Raw genomic sequence first — 17,473 nt, 5'->3', positions numbered from 1 at the left:
ATGAGCAAGGGCCAAAGATGCTGCCCACTTTGTGCTAATAAAATCTGCTCATGATGATTTCTGCAAATGATGCCCATCCTCCCTGCTTCACCTCCTTTCTCCTAACACTTACTAAGAAAGAAGACGTTACCCGGATAAGTGCCCGATGTTTATTTTCATCCTCTGCTTTAAAATAGGGCACAATGAAAAAGAGTCGTGTCAGCTGTGGAAGCTGTTGGCATTGGAGAGTGAAGACAATCTCCCGTCCTTTAAAGTATCACGTAAGAAAGTCCCCAAGTCTCCCAGTGAGAGAGGGAAGAGCTTTCTTTGGCAGTATCTGAGGAAACAGAGTGGAAGAATGAGCTCTTCCTGGAATAGGATTCATGTCATCAAGAACTATGGATTTGCTGGGCCAGGCATGGTGGCTCACGCCCATAATTTCAGCAATTTGGGAGGCTGAGGCAGGTGGATCATTTGAGGTCAGGAGTTAGAGACCAGCCTTGCTAACATGGTGAAACCCTGTCTCGACTAAAAAAATACAAAAATTAGCCGGGTGTGGTGGTGAATGCCTGTAATCCCAGCTACTCGAGAGGGTGAGGCAAGAGAATTGCTTGAACCTGGGAAGCAGAGGTTGCAGTGAGTCGAGATTGTGCCACTGCACTCCAGCCTGGGTGACAGGGCAAGACTGTCTCAAAGAAAAAAAAAGGAACTATGGATTTGCTAAGGCCAATAGTCTCTCTACCCCTTAGTAAAATGTGTTTTGGTATAAAAATCCAGATAATTGAACCATTGCCATTAGATGTTTCGAGGTTTCTATTGACAATGTGGAGGTCTTATCATTTAGATTTCAACACTTTTATTTTTAGTTTTTAGAGACGGGGCTTTGCTCTGTTGCCCAGGCTGGAGTACAATGTAGTGATCATGGCTCACTGCAGCCTTGAACTCACTGGCTCAAGCAAGCCTCCCACCTCAGCTTCCCGAGTAGCTGGGACGGGTGTGCGCCACTGTGCCTGGCTAGGTTTTGTATTTTTTCTAGAGATGGGGTCTTGCTATGTTGCCCAGGCTGATCTCGAACTCCTGGGCTCAAGAAATCCTCCCACCATGGCCTCCCAAAGTACTGAGTTTACAGGTGTGAGCCACCGTGCCTGACCACCTTCAACACTTATATTGTTGGGGTGAAACTGAAACATATGAGGATTTGTTCAAAGTATATGTAGAGAAGGCAAAATTCCACACTGATTCTTCCCGCCTTGGACTGGATGTGTTGTGCAGAGTGAGGGTGGAAAATGAGCCAGTGGTCCTGAACTAATAAAATAAGTCTCCCTGAGGGACAGGTATATGGCTTCCCATTCCACAGGATGGGGTAGATATGGCTTATGGAACCAGGATTATTCACAAAGAGGTTGTTCTCCTGTATGTAAAGGCTGGAAGAGCCGTGAACTTGGATGTGTCTGCATGGGGGAGGGCACAGGCTGGGCTGGTGGGCCTGGGAGGTGGGGAAAGAAGCTGTCTGGCAGGAGCTGAACATTTGACATTGTGGGACACTTTGCAGAGGAGGTTAACATGGTTTCGAGGAGATACTTAGGAGCTGGTCACAATGGGTGAGTCATAAAGAGAAAGTTGGAGCTGGGGGATCCTGGAGAGAGATGATAAGAAGGTTGATTCACAGAACCCAGGCTGGACGGGACTTGTGGCGAGCAGTCCAGCACAGCCTCACAGTGCAGAGCATGAGCTTTGGAGACTGCCCCCATCCTAGCTTTGTCACCTTAAGTGAGCTACATAGCTTCTCATGTGTAAACTACTCATCATAATGGTTCTGACCTCAGTGGTTTGTTGTGTTCTAGGAAATGATGCCAGTGAATGCGTAGTCCCAGCCTCAGCACAGAGCAGCCACCTTGAAGCTCTCAAATATCACTGTTGTGAATACAGAGAGTGAAAACGAACTGTAACGTGCTACCCAAATGTAAGTTTTACTCATATTTTGATGTTAGGATGGATAGCTTGGAAAAAGTTGGAGGGTACGGCCTTTACTATGAGGCATCTATGAAGGATCAGGAATGGATGTAGACAAGGAACTAGTAATGGAAAGTGTTAATGCTGGAGCCTCTGGAAAACCAGAAATGAGGCTGGGCACTCAGGAAGAAACAAATGAAGGTGATGCTAATGGTAAGTAGGGGAGGAAAGAGGGTTGCCTTAAAGACCTATGCAGTTAGGGAGCGGGCAGGGTGTTGAACGAAGAAGGGAAAGTTGTAGCTTAAGAACATGTATACAGAAGATACGTGTAACCACACGCTGTTTGCCCTCCTGCTGAATGAGTTATTCAGATTAATACATCATTCATCAGACTTCATTCGTGATCTCGAAGAGTGACGTCAGTCTTCCTTGGAATATGAAGAAAATTTCTTTGGTTCTTCTTTTGCATTTCTATTTGATTTATTTTATTTTATTTTATGTTTTTTGGTACAGAAAGTTCATTACAAGTCCTGTCCAGCAACGTGCCTCTCCTGGCCCTAGAGTTCTTGGACACAGCCCAGGCCAAAGAGAAGGCCTTTCTCCCCATGGTCAGCCACACGTTCCACATGCGCACAGAGGAGTCTGATGCCCCACAGGAGGGTGATGACCTACCCAAGTCCTCAGCAAACACCAGCCATCCCAAGCAGGGTGACATTCCCAAGTCCCCAGAAGAAACCATCCAGCCCAAGGAGGGTGACATCCGCAAGTCCCCAGAAGAAACCATCCAATCCAAGAAGGAGGACCTCCCCAAGTCCTCAGAAGAAGCCATCCAGCCCAAAGAGGGTGACATCCCCAAGTCCTCAGCACAACTCATCCAGCCCAAGCTGGGCAATATTCCCAAGACCTCAGTGAAGCCCAGCCAGCCCAAGGAGGGTGATATCCCCAAGTCCCCAGAAGAAACCATCCAGCCCAAGGAGGGTGACATCCCCAAGTCCTCAGCAAAGCCCATCCAGCCCAAGCTGGGCAATATTCCCAAGGCCTCAGTGAAGCCCAGCCAGCCCAAGGAGGGTGACATCTCCAAGTCCCCAGAAGAAGCCATCCAGCCCAAGGAGGGTGACATCCCCAAGTCCCCAGAAGAAGCCATCCAGCCCAAGGAGGGTGACATCCCCAAGTCCCCAGAAGAAGCTATCCAGCCCAAGAAGGGTGACATCCCCAAGTCCCTAGAGGAAGCCATCCAGCCTAAGAAGGGTGACATCCCCAAGTCCCCAGAAGAAACCATCCAGCCCAAGGAGGGTGACATCCCCAAGTCCCCAGAAGAAGCCATCCAGCCCAAGGAAGGTGACATCCGCAAGTCCCTAGAGGAAGCCATCCCACCCAAGGAGGTTGACATCCCAAATTCCCCAGAAGAAACCATCCAGCCCAAGGAGGATGACGGCCCCAAGTCCCTAGAAGAAGCCACCCCACCCAAGGAGGGTGACATCCTAAAGCCTGAAGAAGAAACAACGGAGTTCCTGGAGGGGGACAAGGTGAAAGTGATCCTGAGCAAGGAGGACTTTGAGGCATCACTGAAGGAGGCCGGGGAGAGGCTGGTGGCTGTGGACTTCTCGGCCATGTGGTGTGGGCCTTGCAGGACCATCAGACCATTCTTCCATGCGCTGTCTGTGAAGCATGAGGACGTGGTGTTCCTGGAGGTGGACGCTGACAACTGTGAGGAGGTGGTGAGAGACTGCGCTATCATGTGTGTCCCAACCTTTCAGTTTTATAAAAAAGAAGAAAAGGTGGATGAGCTTTGCGGCGCCCTTAAGGAAAAACTTGAAGCAGTCATTGCAGAATTAAAGTAAACATGTATTCTGAAAACATTGCAGACAGTCAGATGTTTATAGCTTTTGAGTTCTCTTTTATTATTTACACAAAGTGATCAGGTATAACAAAAGTGTATGTCCAAATGGCACTGCTTGTACATGATAATATTAACTCTACCCTTTTCAAAAAACAGTCCAAGCATTAAAGTACATTGTGACTGTGTTTCTGTTGGTGGGAGAGTATAACATTAGAAATTCCTCTGGTGAAGATTGCTAAGTCCCATGGTCTCCTATTTTTCAATCTTGATATGTATTTCTTTTTCACTTGTCTTTGAAAATTCCACGCATTTAGTGTTTGCAGCAAGACTGAAAATTTAGATAATTTTTCTATAGAGGGAGATGACTGAAAGGCGAATGGTTCTTTTCTCATGCTCACGTATCTTTGGGGATTCTGATAAGATATGTTTGGAAATAAGGAATTTGAAAGATTCACGTCTTAGCTAACCTCCTTCTTGTGCCGGAAGTGCTATGGAGGCCTTGGGAAATTCAGTGGGTTTTCCAAGACCTGATTTGTTGGTGACAGAAGTGAGATCAAGGCTGCTTCCAGATTTCAAGTCCAGGGCTCTACCTACTGTAATCTACGCTCACAAAATCTCAGACAAGAGCTCAGAACTTCAGGTTTCTCGGAGGTTGAAGTCCTCTGGATCTTTGCTGCCTTTATGACATCAGTGCCCTGATGGCAGAGTTCCTGGTTCGTCTCCCTGGTAACTGGGTTCCTAATACCTAGACCTTCCTCTGACTTTTTTACTTAAATTTGTTCTTATTTTCAATATTGAACAAGCCAGCCTTTAACATGACTCTACCAGCTTAGACATATAAGCCTAGACTTTAATGAATTAACCTAATCACAGTGCTACCAGAGTCTTGTTTGGACAACTTAGTGAGCCCCAGGTGTCTATGAGCCCAAAGTCCCAGGTCTGAACCATAGATGGAGGCTTAGTCCAGAGTGGGTTTTTAAAAATGAATAAAACGAGCTTCATTAGGTATAATTGATATACAAAGAACTGCATATATTTAATGGAGGGAGTTGGATGAGTTTGGACGTGTTGCATATGCCCTTGATTGCCATCTCCACCATCAAAGTAATTAACACCTTCATTGCTTCCAGAAGTTTCCTTGTGTCGCTGTGCTTTATTGTTATTACTATCATGGTAAAAGCACTTAACAGATCTGCTCTCCTAACACATTTTTAAGTGCCCAGTACTGTACTGTTAACTAGGGGCATGATGCCGCACAGCAGATCCGTGGAACTTACTCATCCGTGTGGCTGAAATTTAACACCCATCGAACAACTCCCCGTTGCCCCTTCCCCCACCCTCTCACAGTCACCATTCTACTTTTTGCTGGTCCAGAGTGTTTTTAAAAATTTGAATTTGTTGCCAACATTTCAAACATCAGGATTTTTTAAAAAAAAATCTAGATGTCTAGCTTTTCTTGAAAAATTGTAAGATCTGGCAATCCAGGCTTGCCTTACCTCAAGAAAACCAATCTAACCTTGGGGTCTGAGCGGCAGCTGCCTCCATCTGATAGGGCGCACTCTCTCCAGTCTTCTGCTGCAGAACCTGGCTGGCTTCTTCACTTAGCCAGCTGAGTTGCAATCCCTATCTTAAGTTCAAGACTGGGACTGGGCGCGGTGGCTCACACCTGTAATCCCAGCACTTTGGGAGGCCAAGGTGGATGGATCACCTGAGGTCAGGAGTTCGAGACCAACCTGGCCAACATGGTGAAACCCTGTCTCTACTAAAAATACAAAAGTTAGCCAGGTGTGGTGGGGGGTACCTGTAATCCTAGCTACTCAGGAGGCTGAGGAGGCAGGAGAATCGCTTGAACCGGGGAGGCAGAGGTTGCAGTGAGCCGAGATCGTGCCCCTGCACTCCAGCCTGGGCGATAGAGTGACACTGTGTCTCAAAAAAAAAAAAAAAAAAAAAGGACCGAGACTGCCCCATCTCCTTCCATCATGTGCCTATTGTGACTCTCCTTAGTGGTACCTCAGTTATAGGCTTCATTTGCACCCTTAACAATGGCCTAACAACTGCAAACAAAATGAAATACGCTATATGCTTGGCCTTTTTTCCAAAAAAGATTTGGAATTGCCTACAAAAGGATTAATGATGAAGCTAACGAACCAGAAAGAGGAATCAGAGCCACGAAGTGAGTAACGTGTCAACTCTGTGGGCTCGTATCATGGCTCTGATAGAGCAGCAAATTTTGTTCTGAACTCTTGTCAAGTGAGAGAGAAAAGATAAATTCAATAATACCCAGATGTCATCACCAAAAATAAGCAGGCTTTGGAATTTGCAAAAGAGTCAAAGCTTTTCCTTAACTAAATTCCTGAATGACATTTCTCGTCTGGAATCCTAAGTTTGAGACTTTGATGATGAATGAAGTTCTTGACAAGATTTTTCTGTAATAAATTCAGGACAGTTTTTCATGTGGATATTCTTGGTAAGACTCTTTAGTAAAAGCTGAAGCCATAATGGCAAAGGGCTTCTCAACGAGAGGATTGTAGATTCAAGTGTACTGCATTTTCATAGAAATGGGCTTTTAGTGACAGTGCATATATCCACCTGTTATTTCCCTCTGATAGAGAGACCTTCTTCTGACTTTTTCAATCAAATTTGTTCTTATTTTCCATAATGAACAAGGTTAGCTTCAACATGACTCTACCAGCCTAGACATATAGGCCTAGACTTTAACCAGTTAACCCAAACATTGTGCTACCAGAGTCCTGTTTGGATAACTTAGTGAGCCTCACAACACTTTTAATTTAAATTTAATTTTGAGACATATTCTCACTCTGTTGCCCAGGCTGGAGTGCAGTGGCATGACCATAGTTCACTATGGTCTTAGGCTCAAGTGATCCTCCTGCCTCAGCCTCCCAAGTAGCTGAGACTACAGATAAAGCCACCACACTTGGTTAATTTAAAAATACATATATTCTAGTAGAGATGGCATCTTGCCATGTTGCCCAGGCTGGTCTCAGACTCCTAATCTCAAGAGATCCTCCCACCCAGACCTCCCAAAGTGCTGAGATTACAGGCATGAGCCACTGTACCCAGCCTCCCACGACACTTTAGACTGTGCAATTTTAAGGACCAGGGCCCCTGAAATCTAACATCAGTGACTTATACTAACTGCTTTTTCTGGTACCATAATATTAAAGACATTTCTGTCGAAGGTCCCTTTTTATATTTAGGTTACTAAGTGATGTCATTGACAATGAGCTCAAAATATCCTTAAAAATTATTGTGATAGTAGATTCTTAAGATGATTTAATAGTATTCTTAACATAAGTCAAAGGAGGAGGCAAAGCACAATTCTATGAAGGCATTCTGTAGGGCCAAGAAAAAGCAACGCAAGTGTGTGGCTCTCTGATGATCTAGTTTGATCCAGGGATAAAATCTAAACTAGCAGATAATCAATTTGTGCCCTTCAAATTACCCATTGTGAGAACCACTTCTTTTGACTGTTTGGATAATAGTTGAACAGCAGCCAGGTCAAAGTTATGTTCTCTGGCAGAAGGCTTGCATATGGACATTTTCTTTTGCTGAGTAAGAAAGATGCACGCACTTAATAAAAAATCAACCAAGCGGGGAGTGGTGACTCACGCCTGTAATCTCAGCACTTTGGGAAGCCAAGGCAGGTGGATCACCTGAGGTCAGGAGTTTGAGACCAGCCTGGCCAACATGGTGAAACCCAATCTCTACTAAAAATACAAAAAAATTAGCCGGGCATGGTGGCAGGCGCCTATAATCCCAGCTATTCAAGAGGCTAAGGCAGGAGAATCGCTTGAACCCGGGAGGCGGAGGTTGCAGTGAACCAAGATCAAGTCACTTGCACTCCAGCCTGGGCAATGAGAGCAAAACTCCATCTCAAAAAAAAAAAAAAAATCAACCAAGCAATTGTTTTCATCTCTGATATTTAACATGAAGGACAAATAAGAAGCAGTTCTAATGAGAAGATCCCAGATAATCGTATGAGCTGTGAACAATGATAATCTAACCAGAGCCTTAAGAATCAATGGAAAATCTGTTAGAATTAACAAGAAAACTCAACAAAGTGGCAGTAATTGGAGTAATATCTAAAAATCAACAGCTTCCATGTGATTCTGTGGCAAATAATTGGGAATCTGTGAAAAAAAAGTCTTATTCACAATAGCAACAAAATAAAATGTCTAGCAATAGTCCTAATGAGAAGTAAGGATGATTAAGAGTAAATTAAAACATTCTGAGATGTATATAAGTAGGTTTGAATAAAGTGAGACAGTCCATTTTTCTCATTGGAGAAAAGACTGAAAGACAGTGATGCTTTCCACTTAATTAGTAGACAATGTAATTCCAACCAATATCTCAATGGGATATTTGATAGAACTTGACAAAATATTTAAAACTTCACTGAGAATAATAGACAAGAATAGGTAGGAAAAGTCTCAAATGAGAAGTAATGAAGAGATATGTGCCCTATCAGAGAGTTACATGTGTAGTTGGTACATTAATTATAAAACAATATTAATGAAGGGAAAAGAGAGCAATGAAACATAATAGTAAGCAAGAACCACACATTGGCATGTAAGTAGTAATATATGACAAGGAAACATTTCAATTTGATGGACGGTGAGTGGATTTCTTTCAAAAAATTGGCAAAATTTTAATATTTGAGGGGAAAAATCAATTTATATTCCAATCCCACACCAGACACTAAAATAAATATAAGCTGAATTAAATGGTAAAAAACAAAATATGGAATGATTAAAAAATAGAAGAAAATTTAGTTGAAGTTTTTTTGTTTTGTTTTGTTTTTGTTTTTGTTTTTTTTGAGACGGAGTCTCGCTCTGTCACCCAGGCTGGACTGCAGTGGCGCCATCTCGGCTCACTGCAAGCTCCACCTCCTGGGTTCGGCCATTCTCCTGCCTCAGCCTCCAGAGTAGCTGGGACTACAGGTGCCCACCACCACGCCCGGCTAATTTTTTGTATTTTAAATAGAGACAGGGTTTCACCGTGTTAGCCAGGATGGCCTTGATCTCCTGACCTCATGATCCGTCCACCTCAGCCTCCCAAAGTGCTGGTATTATAGGCATGAGCCACCGCGCCCGGCCAGTTGAAGTTTTTAAAAATGTTTTTGAGACAGGGTCTCCCTCTGTTGCCCAGACTGGAGTGCAGAGGCATGATCACAGCTCACTGCAGCCTTGAGTTCCTGGGCTCAGGTGATCCTCCCAACTCAGCCTCCCAGGTAGCTGGGACTACAGGCTTGTAACACCATGCCTAGTTAATGTTTAATTTAAAAAATTTTTTTGTACAGATGGGGTCTCACTGTTGCCCAGGCTGGTCTTGAACTCCTGGCCTCATGCAGTTCTCCCACCTTGGCCTCCCAGAGCACTGGGATTACAGGCATGAACCACCGCACCTGGCCAAACATGTATGTGATTCATGGATGGAGAAAGGATTTTTCTAGACACAATTGCAATTAAAGAAGTAGATTTGAACATATAAAACAATTCAACTTTTTTTTTTTTTTGAGATGGAGTCTTGCTCTGTTGCCCAGGCTGGAGTGCAATGGCGCGATCTTGGCTCTCTGCAACCTCTGCCTCCTGGGTTCAAGCGATTCTCCTGCCTACTCCCGAGTAGCTGGGATTACAGGCAGCCGCCACCATGCCCGGCTAATTTTTGTATTTTTTAGTAGAGACGGGGTTTCACCGTGTCAGTCAGGCTGGTCTTGAACTCCTGATCTCAGGTGATCCACCTGCCTCAGCCTCCCAAAATGCTGGGATTACAGGCGTGAGCCACTGCGCCCGACCCCAACAATTCAATTTTTTAAATAACAAAATATAAACAAAATTAACAGGAAACAGAAAAAGGAAATAATATTTGCCAAATGTACAACATTGGATTTAATACATGTACTATAAAAGTACTCTTACAAATCAGTAAGAAAAATAGAATATTCTCATAAAAATAGGCAAAAGACATAGTTCACATTAGAATAAAAACAAGTTTGTAATAAAAATAAAAATAAAGCCGGGCATGGCAACAGCTCAGGTCTGTAATCCCAGCACTTTGGGAGGCCGAGGCGGGTAGATCACTTGAGGTTAGGAGTTCGAGGCCAACATGGCGAAACCCCTTCTCTACTAAAAATATAAAACTTAGCTGGGAGTGGTGGAGCATGGCTGTAATCCCAGCTACTCCAGAGGCTGAGGCATGAGAATCACTTGAACCCAGGAGGCAGAGATTTCAGTGAGCTGAGATCATGCCACTGCACTCCAGCCTGGGTGACAGAGTGAGCTCCTGTCCCAAATATAAAAATAAAAAATCTTCACTAATAGGGAATAAATAGGAAAATGTAAACAGAAGTCAATGAGATTTTGACAGTAGGGATGTAGGGAAACAGTTACTCATGTACTGCCAATGAGAGTTAAGACTGCTACCAGCCCTTCTGGAACATAGCGGTATGTTATGGGGTAGAAAGATGCAGAACTTTGCAAACTAGCTTGTGTATTTGTCTGCTCAGGCTGCCATAGCAAAATACCACAGAAAGGATGGCTTAAACAGCAGACATTTACTTCTCACAGTTCCAGGGCCTAGAAGTCTGAGATCAAGGTGTTGGCCGTTTTTACTTCCTGTGAGGTGTCATCAGCAGCACAAGATCAGACATAGCCAGGTCTACACAGGCTTGTGTTTTCCCACAAGGTCACTTTATTGATGCTTACTCAATTAGAAAAGCCATGAGCCGGGCGTAATGCTGAGATGCCTGTAATCTCAGGAACTCGGGAGGCAGAGGTGGGAGGATCACTTGAGGCCTGGACAACATAGTGAGATTCTCGTTTCTAAAAGAAAATAAAACAGCCAGGCACGGTGGCTCACGCCTGTAATCCCAGCTACTTGGGACACTGAAGTAGGAAGTTCACTTGAGCCCAAGAGTTTGAGGTAGTGGTGAGCCATGGTCTTGCCACTGCCCTCCAGCCTGGGTGACAGGCAAGACTCTGACTCTAATAAGAATAATAGTAATAATAATAATAATAAAATGGTTTCCTATGTGCTGCACCCTAGGAGAAGTCCTCAGTCCAGCCTGTGAGCCTCATCTTAAGCAGTTATGGGTTGAATTGTGTCCCCCTGAAATTCATATATTGAAGCCTCAATCCCCACTGTGTGGGGCCACACAGTCTGTGCAGTCCAAGTTCCATCCGAGTCCAAGTTCCAAGCTAGGCTTGGGTGGGTCCATCTCTGTTGAGATCTCTCCACTAGTATGAATTGTGGCTATGCCTTTGTATTTTTCTGATGATCCAGAGCATAACTATCAGAAGAAATACACACATGTCTATGACAGAATCATTTCTCAGTGACTGAGTTGCTCAGCCCCATAAGGTGCTTCCTCCTGCAGGCGCACCTTCCCACTGCCCCCGTCGTCTGCAGGCTGCTTTTCCAGCGCTAGGACTACTTCAGATTATTGTGTGCAGCGTCCTCACTTCATTCGTCTTCTCTCAACTTGTCCCAGCAGGCCTACCAGGGATAAGAAAATGGACTCATTGCTGAGTCATTTCCAGGCCTCCAGCCTGCTGAATTCTAGTGAGTGGTGCCTCCCAAATGGGAGATACGGGGGTTACCTGTTACCCTCCTCTCGAGGGGCTGGCCAGAGTTCTGAATTTCATTTGCTGTACGGAGCGCCTTCCTCCTTCGTGTCAGTGGCTAGCTCCTCCAAATTCACTGTGAAAAGGCCGGATGCAGTGGCTCACCCCTGTAATCCTAGCACTTTGGGAGGCGGAGGCGTGTGGATCACCCGAGGTCAGCAGTTCCAGACCAGCCTGGCCAACATGGTGAAACCCTGTCTTTACTAAAAATACAAAAATTAGCTGGGCCTGGTGGCACATGCTTGTAATCCCAGCTACTCGAGAGACTAAGGCAGGAAAATCACTTGAACCTTGGAGGCAGAGGTTGCAGTGAGCTGAGATAGCGTCACTGCACTCTAGCCTGGGCAACAGGGAGAGAATCTGTGTTTAAAAAAAAAAAAAAAATTCACTGAGAAATGAAAAGAAAACAAAAAGCAGGTCAAAATACTGAAAACAGAATTTTCTCTTTTATTTTAACTGGACAAAAGGCACAATATGTTGCCATTGGCTATCTCTGTGTGAGGATTTTTTTTTTTTTTTTTTTTTTTTTTTTGAGACGGAGTCTCACTCGTTGCCCAGGCTGGAATGCAGTGGTGCAATCTCGGCTCACTGCAAGCTCCGCCTCCCGGGTTCACGCCATTCTCCTGCCTCAGGCTCCCGAGTAGCTGGGACTACAGGCGCCCGCCACGACGCCCGGCTAACTTTTTGTATTTTTAGTAGAGACGGGGTTTCACTGTGTTAGCCAGGATGGTCTCGATTTCCTGACCTCGTGATCCGCCCGCCTCGGCCTCCCAAAATGCTGGGATTACAGGCGTGAGCCACCACGACTGGCCTGTGTGAGGATATTTTTTTTACCTTCATTCTCATTTCGTTTTTTTCCTGATTACTTCATATAACAAAAAGAAAAACAATCAATTGAATATTTTGAAGACTCCAACTGTTTAGATACTGCCAGGGAACCCAAACAACTACTAGAAAATACAAAATCTGGGAAGCCTGAGCAATGGGGAATAGGTGAATGGCCCAAGCTCAAGAGTGTTCTGGCAGAGCCTCCGAAAGCTGGCCTTATGCAGATGTTCTGTATTCTAGTTGTGCATGTTGGGCCTTCCAGGCTTCAGATTACAAATGGCCTAAGAACAGACCAAATCAGAAGTTCTTCTGTTTGGAGGTGAACTGCCTAAGTGATCATGGGTGTTATGGGATAGGTGATATATTCATTTTTTCGGTGCAACTGACAAAAGGCCAACTCAAATCTGCTCCAGCAGAAATGGAGAGGGTATTGGATCTTGAAAATGGAAATTCTAAGGAGATCAACTATTTTAGGCAGATTCAGGGATTCAAACAACACCAGAACATGGTTTTCTACCCCTTAGCTCTGCTGTTCATCTTGATTTTATCATCAGTTGCTTCCGTGGCTCATAATCACAGATAAAAACGTGAGTTTGTTTCCTAATAACCCCAACAAAAGTCCCAGGAATGACTCTGATTGGCTTTATCATGTGCCAATCCCTGAACCTCTCTGTGTATTTGGAAGAGTTGAAGGACTCTGGTTGGTCAGGCTTGGTCACTTGTGCACACTTGAAGCAGGGTCAGACCCATCAAGCCTTAGGAGCTGAGTGGATTACCGTGGAAAGTGGGAGGAAGGAAGAGCTGCCTGCAGTCAGGCACATAGATTGCAAGGGATGGCATTTGAGCACTCAACATTAGACCAAGAGTCCACATTAAGAATATGGAGAATACGGTCAGAATCACCCTTATCCCACTTATAAATCCCCATGAAATACCAAACCCAATAAGAAAAGGTTGTACTTTTATCAAGTTCCTTTTAAACACACTTTCTCGTTTCACTTTCATCCTGATTTCACATTCAATCTGATTTCCTTGAATCTGTAACTGTCCGGCCTTAAAACTAAATAGTTATCTGTGCCTTATTCAAATGACAAATTATCTTATAATAGTCACTTTTGCTAACGTTGGCATATGGGATATAAATCAAAAGAGAATATGAAACCTGATGAGTGAATGCTTAGAAAGATCCAAAGGATGGCTGGGCACAGTGGCTCACTCCTGTAATCCCAGGACTTTGGGAGGCTGAGGCAGGCAGATCACGAGGTCAGGAGTTCGAGACTAGCTTGGCCAAGAGACTAGCCTGACCAACATGGTGAAACTCTGTCTCTACTAAAAATACAAAAATTAGCCGGGCGTGGTGGCAGGCACCTGTAATCCCAGCTACTCAGGAGGTGGAGGCACAAGAATTGCTTGAACCTGGGAGGCCAAGGTTGCAATGAGCTGAGATCGTGCCATTGCACTCCAGCCTGGGCGACAGAATGAGACTTGGTCTCAGAAAAAAAAAAAAAAAAAAGAAAAGAAAGAAAGATGCAAAGGATGTAAACAGGGTGAGTCAGTTCTGGGGTCTGTTCTTCTAAGTGATGCTTTTGAAACATGTTTTTCTCTAAATATGAACAATCTGGTTCTTCATAGACTATGCCTTCAGTGTTCAACACTTGTGTCTTTTTGAGACTCGAATGGTATTTCGAATAAATTATATTCAGCAAATACTAGAAAGTTATGGTATGTTGTTACTTATCTTTCTATCGTGATTTTTGGCAGATTTTTAAGTTTCCCAGAACTTGTAAGGGAACTGTGCAATGCTACACTCTATGGAGATAAAAGTTAACTAAAAAACAAAGCAAACCAAGAGATAAAAGGAAAAGTTAGGCTGCAAGTTTTGAAATAATAATGGCACTTGAACCATGAGATCCTTTAATACCCACAATGAAAATAGACACCCAGTGCAACAATGACAAATATTTGGATGTAGATACCACAGAGTCAGATAAAACCCAAGGCTGTAGCTTAAAGATTTAAGGAAATAAAAAATTTCAGATTCCAGGATGGAAAAAAGATAATTTATATGAAAATGAAGAAGTTGATGATAGAAAATGGTAGATAGGAAGAAGTTAGGGCCAGTAACGACAGGCAGTAGTTGAAATGAAGAAATGTGGATTGTGAAAACAAAAAGAAAATGTGATCGTTCTGTCACGTATTGATTTGAAGTGTAAATTACTTTTACACACACAAGTTGAGGGTCATCTTTGTTTAGGTTAAGATGGTAGTTTCAAGTAAGAGGGAGATACGGCATGGGGAAGGACAGGGAAGAGTAAGGTTGTCCCTGTACATTACGTTTCTGCTGACCTTAATGCTGTTTTCATGAATTCCTGGTTTAGAAAACTAAAAGTTCTCTGATCTCTGGAGAGGCACCTTTCTGGTAGGTCTTGAGAAAAGGTGGAAAAAAAAAAAAATGCTGTTTCTCTCTCCCTGCCCTATGAAAGCCACAAAACATTGGTGTTTAAAAGACAAAGCTAAATGCAACTCTAATGACTCATAGATCAATATCTTTCACTGACCTTAGGAAGATACATGAGGAAGTCACCAGTTAGCTAATGATTCTCAGTTTAGAAAGGGCAGAGGAGGCTAGCCGCCTCCCAGAGAAGGCTTTAAGGAAGACTTCCTTTAAGTCATACCAGTTAACATGGCTAGACTGTAATATATTGTCATGCTATCAGAAGCAGCTATATAACTGGAATTTGAGAGCATTCAACCTTAATGGATTTTTTTTTTTTTTTTTGACAGGGTCTTGCTCTGTCACCCAGGCTGGAGTGTAGTGGCATGATCATAGCTCACTGCAGCCTCAATCACCTGGGCTCCAGCCCCGGCCTCTCCAGTAGCTGGGACTATAGGTGCATACCACCATATATGGCGAATTTTTAAAAATTTTTAGTGGAGATGAGGTCTTACTATGTTGCTCAGGCTGGTCTCAAACCCTTGAGATAAAATGATCCTCCTGCATTGGCCTCCCAAAGTGCTGGGATTATAAACATCAGCCACCACACCAGTCTGAATTTTTTTTTAAGACAGGGTCTCACTGTGTTGCCCAGGCTGAAGTGCAGTGGCATGATCATGGCTCATTGCAGCCTCAGCCTCCCAGACTCAAGTGATCCTCTTGCCTCAGCCTCTCAAGTAGCGGGGACTACAGGTGCGTGCCAGTATGCCTGGCTATTTTCTTTTTTTTTTAAAGATGAGGTCTCACTATGTTTTTGAGGCTAGTCTCAAACTCCTGGGTTCAAGTGATCCTCCACCTTAGCCTCCCAAAGTGCTGGGATTACAGGTGTGAGTCACCTTAACCAGCCCCGTAATGGATATTGATGATTCCCACCCTATGTTCATTCCCCTAATTACTTTGATTTCTTACTGTGAGGTTAAAATTACTCGTAATTACTTTCAAATAATCTCCATTTGTTTTGGCATTTGAAGATTTTTTAAAAAGTATTTATAAGTCCAGATTATAATCCTATTTCACTTTGGATTGCTATTTTTGTGTATGTCAGACATAAACATGCTAAAATAACATTGGTAGTTATATAAATTGGATACCGGTGGTCATCATTCAGCCTCTTCAGGCCCACCTACGGCACTTAATTCTTTCCTTATGTGCTTAAAAAATGAAAGACCAAGATTTATTATGTGTGGTTCAGATGCTACTCGTGTTTATTCTTGATACTCAGGTTGAAGACAGAAAGATCAATGCATATCAGGGAATCGACTGCCACAGCAACGAGCCCTATTTGTAGCCCATAGACAAACGGTTTCAAATGCAATAAATATTCAGAGTTCCCAGGTGTGCTCTAGGAAATCTGTTTGCAGGTGAATACAAAACTGAAAACTCCTCTATTTTGAATTAAAACTAAGAAATTATCATCTAATTCTTGGGATTCTTCTATGCTTTATTGACTTGCTTAAATATGAGGTCTTGATAACCCTAGTTTTATCTCCATGAATGAAGATTACATTCCTTTTTAACAATTCAAGTGAAACACATCCAAATATCCCCTCTCCAGGAAGAACAGTGGTTGAGCTGAATAGCAAAGGAATGGGGGAGTTCCTTAAGGTCAGGGGGCTGAGAGTAGGGGTCCCTGTCATCCCAGGCAGCAAAGGAAGCAAAAGAAACGGAGAATGAAGTAGTGAGGTCAAGGCGCAAGAAACCATGAGGGGACTTCAGAAGTTGCCAGAACCATAGGGGTATCAGTGGGTTTGAGTCAGAATCTGGTTGCTGGGTATGGAGATGAGATGGGCGGGTGTGAGATGACATAGGGAAGATATGGGAAGTAGAGGAGGTGTGACCTGGGACCACCACAGATGAATGGGCTGAGGAGCGGTGCAGAGGTGGGTCATCCTGGCTTCAAGGGCCTCGTTGGACCAGATCTGCTCCTCCCCATATCTGAGCATGTGCATGTCACCTAGCAACACACTTGCTACTTCTTTTCTAAGCAGATCATTGAACTTCACCACACATCTAAAGTAGTATTGCTTATGAAATTTTCAGAAACTGGATAGCTGTCACTAGATCATACTTACCAATATCATTGTAAATTAGGTAATATGATGGGTGGCAAAAAGTCCATCTGAAATACAGGCTTTTTAATCCCATAATGGGGCTTGCCGTTGCTTAAGACAAAAACAAAGTTTACTAATGAGTGGGAAAATATTGAGCATTTGGATCTGAGCCTGCCTTTGGCATCCTTTGCACTTAAATTTTGATACTTTTCTACCCTATTATTTTGTATACAAAAAGGGAGAAATGCAAACTCAAGTATCTAGGGATGAAATACCATGTCATCCAGAATTTGTTTTAAAAATAGTGAGGCAGGCTGGGCACAGTGGCTCATGTCTGTAATTTCAGCTCTCTGGGAGGCCAAAGTGGGAGGATGGCTTGAGGCCAAGGAGTTCAAGCCTGCAGTGAGCTATGATTGCACTGCTGCACTCCATCCTGGGTGACAGAGCTGAGCCAGTCTCTCTCTAAAAAAAAAAAAGATACCTAGAGTTGCACAGTAATCACTGGGAAATTTATGCACAATTTAGGCAGAATATTATTTTTCACCATGTCTCATTTTTATAAGAGAATTAGAAACAGGAAATAATTTTCACTTTATATAAAACAACCTGTTGACTGAATTTTTTTAATATTTTCAACTAGTGGTAGTTCTATCACATAGGTACTTTTTTTGAATTTTATTTTTAT

General features: G+C 43.5%; 1 protein-coding gene across 3 annotated transcripts; it reads left to right on the top strand.

Moving 5' to 3' along the window:
- Positions 1-207: 207 nt before the first annotated feature.
- On the top strand, positions 208-3,791 carry TXNDC2 (thioredoxin domain containing 2). 3 transcript variants are annotated; one of them, XM_054460263.2, is made up of 3 exons: positions 208-260; positions 1,824-2,145; positions 2,446-3,791. In XM_054460263.2, the coding sequence occupies exons 2-3, from the start codon at positions 2,037-2,039 to the stop codon at positions 3,771-3,773; spliced, it is 1,437 nt and encodes a 478-aa protein (XP_054316238.2). In that variant the 5' UTR covers positions 208-260; positions 1,824-2,036; the 3' UTR covers positions 3,774-3,791. The 3 variants fall into 3 exon arrangements, with proteins under 3 accessions (XP_054316238.2, XP_063509960.1, XP_063509959.1); XM_063653889.1 differs by lacking the exon at positions 208-260 and adding an exon at positions 1,660-1,749; XM_063653890.1 differs by lacking the exon at positions 208-260 and having other exon boundaries at positions 1,623-1,942.
- The last annotated feature ends 13,682 nt before the right edge of the window (positions 3,792-17,473 follow it).

The sequence above is a fragment of the Pongo pygmaeus genome, chromosome 17 (assembly GCF_028885625.2).
Source record: "Pongo pygmaeus isolate AG05252 chromosome 17, NHGRI_mPonPyg2-v2.0_pri, whole genome shotgun sequence".
Taxonomy (NCBI): Eukaryota; Metazoa; Chordata; class Mammalia; order Primates; family Hominidae; genus Pongo; species Pongo pygmaeus.
This window is presented reverse-complemented; position numbering and strand designations above follow the sequence as displayed.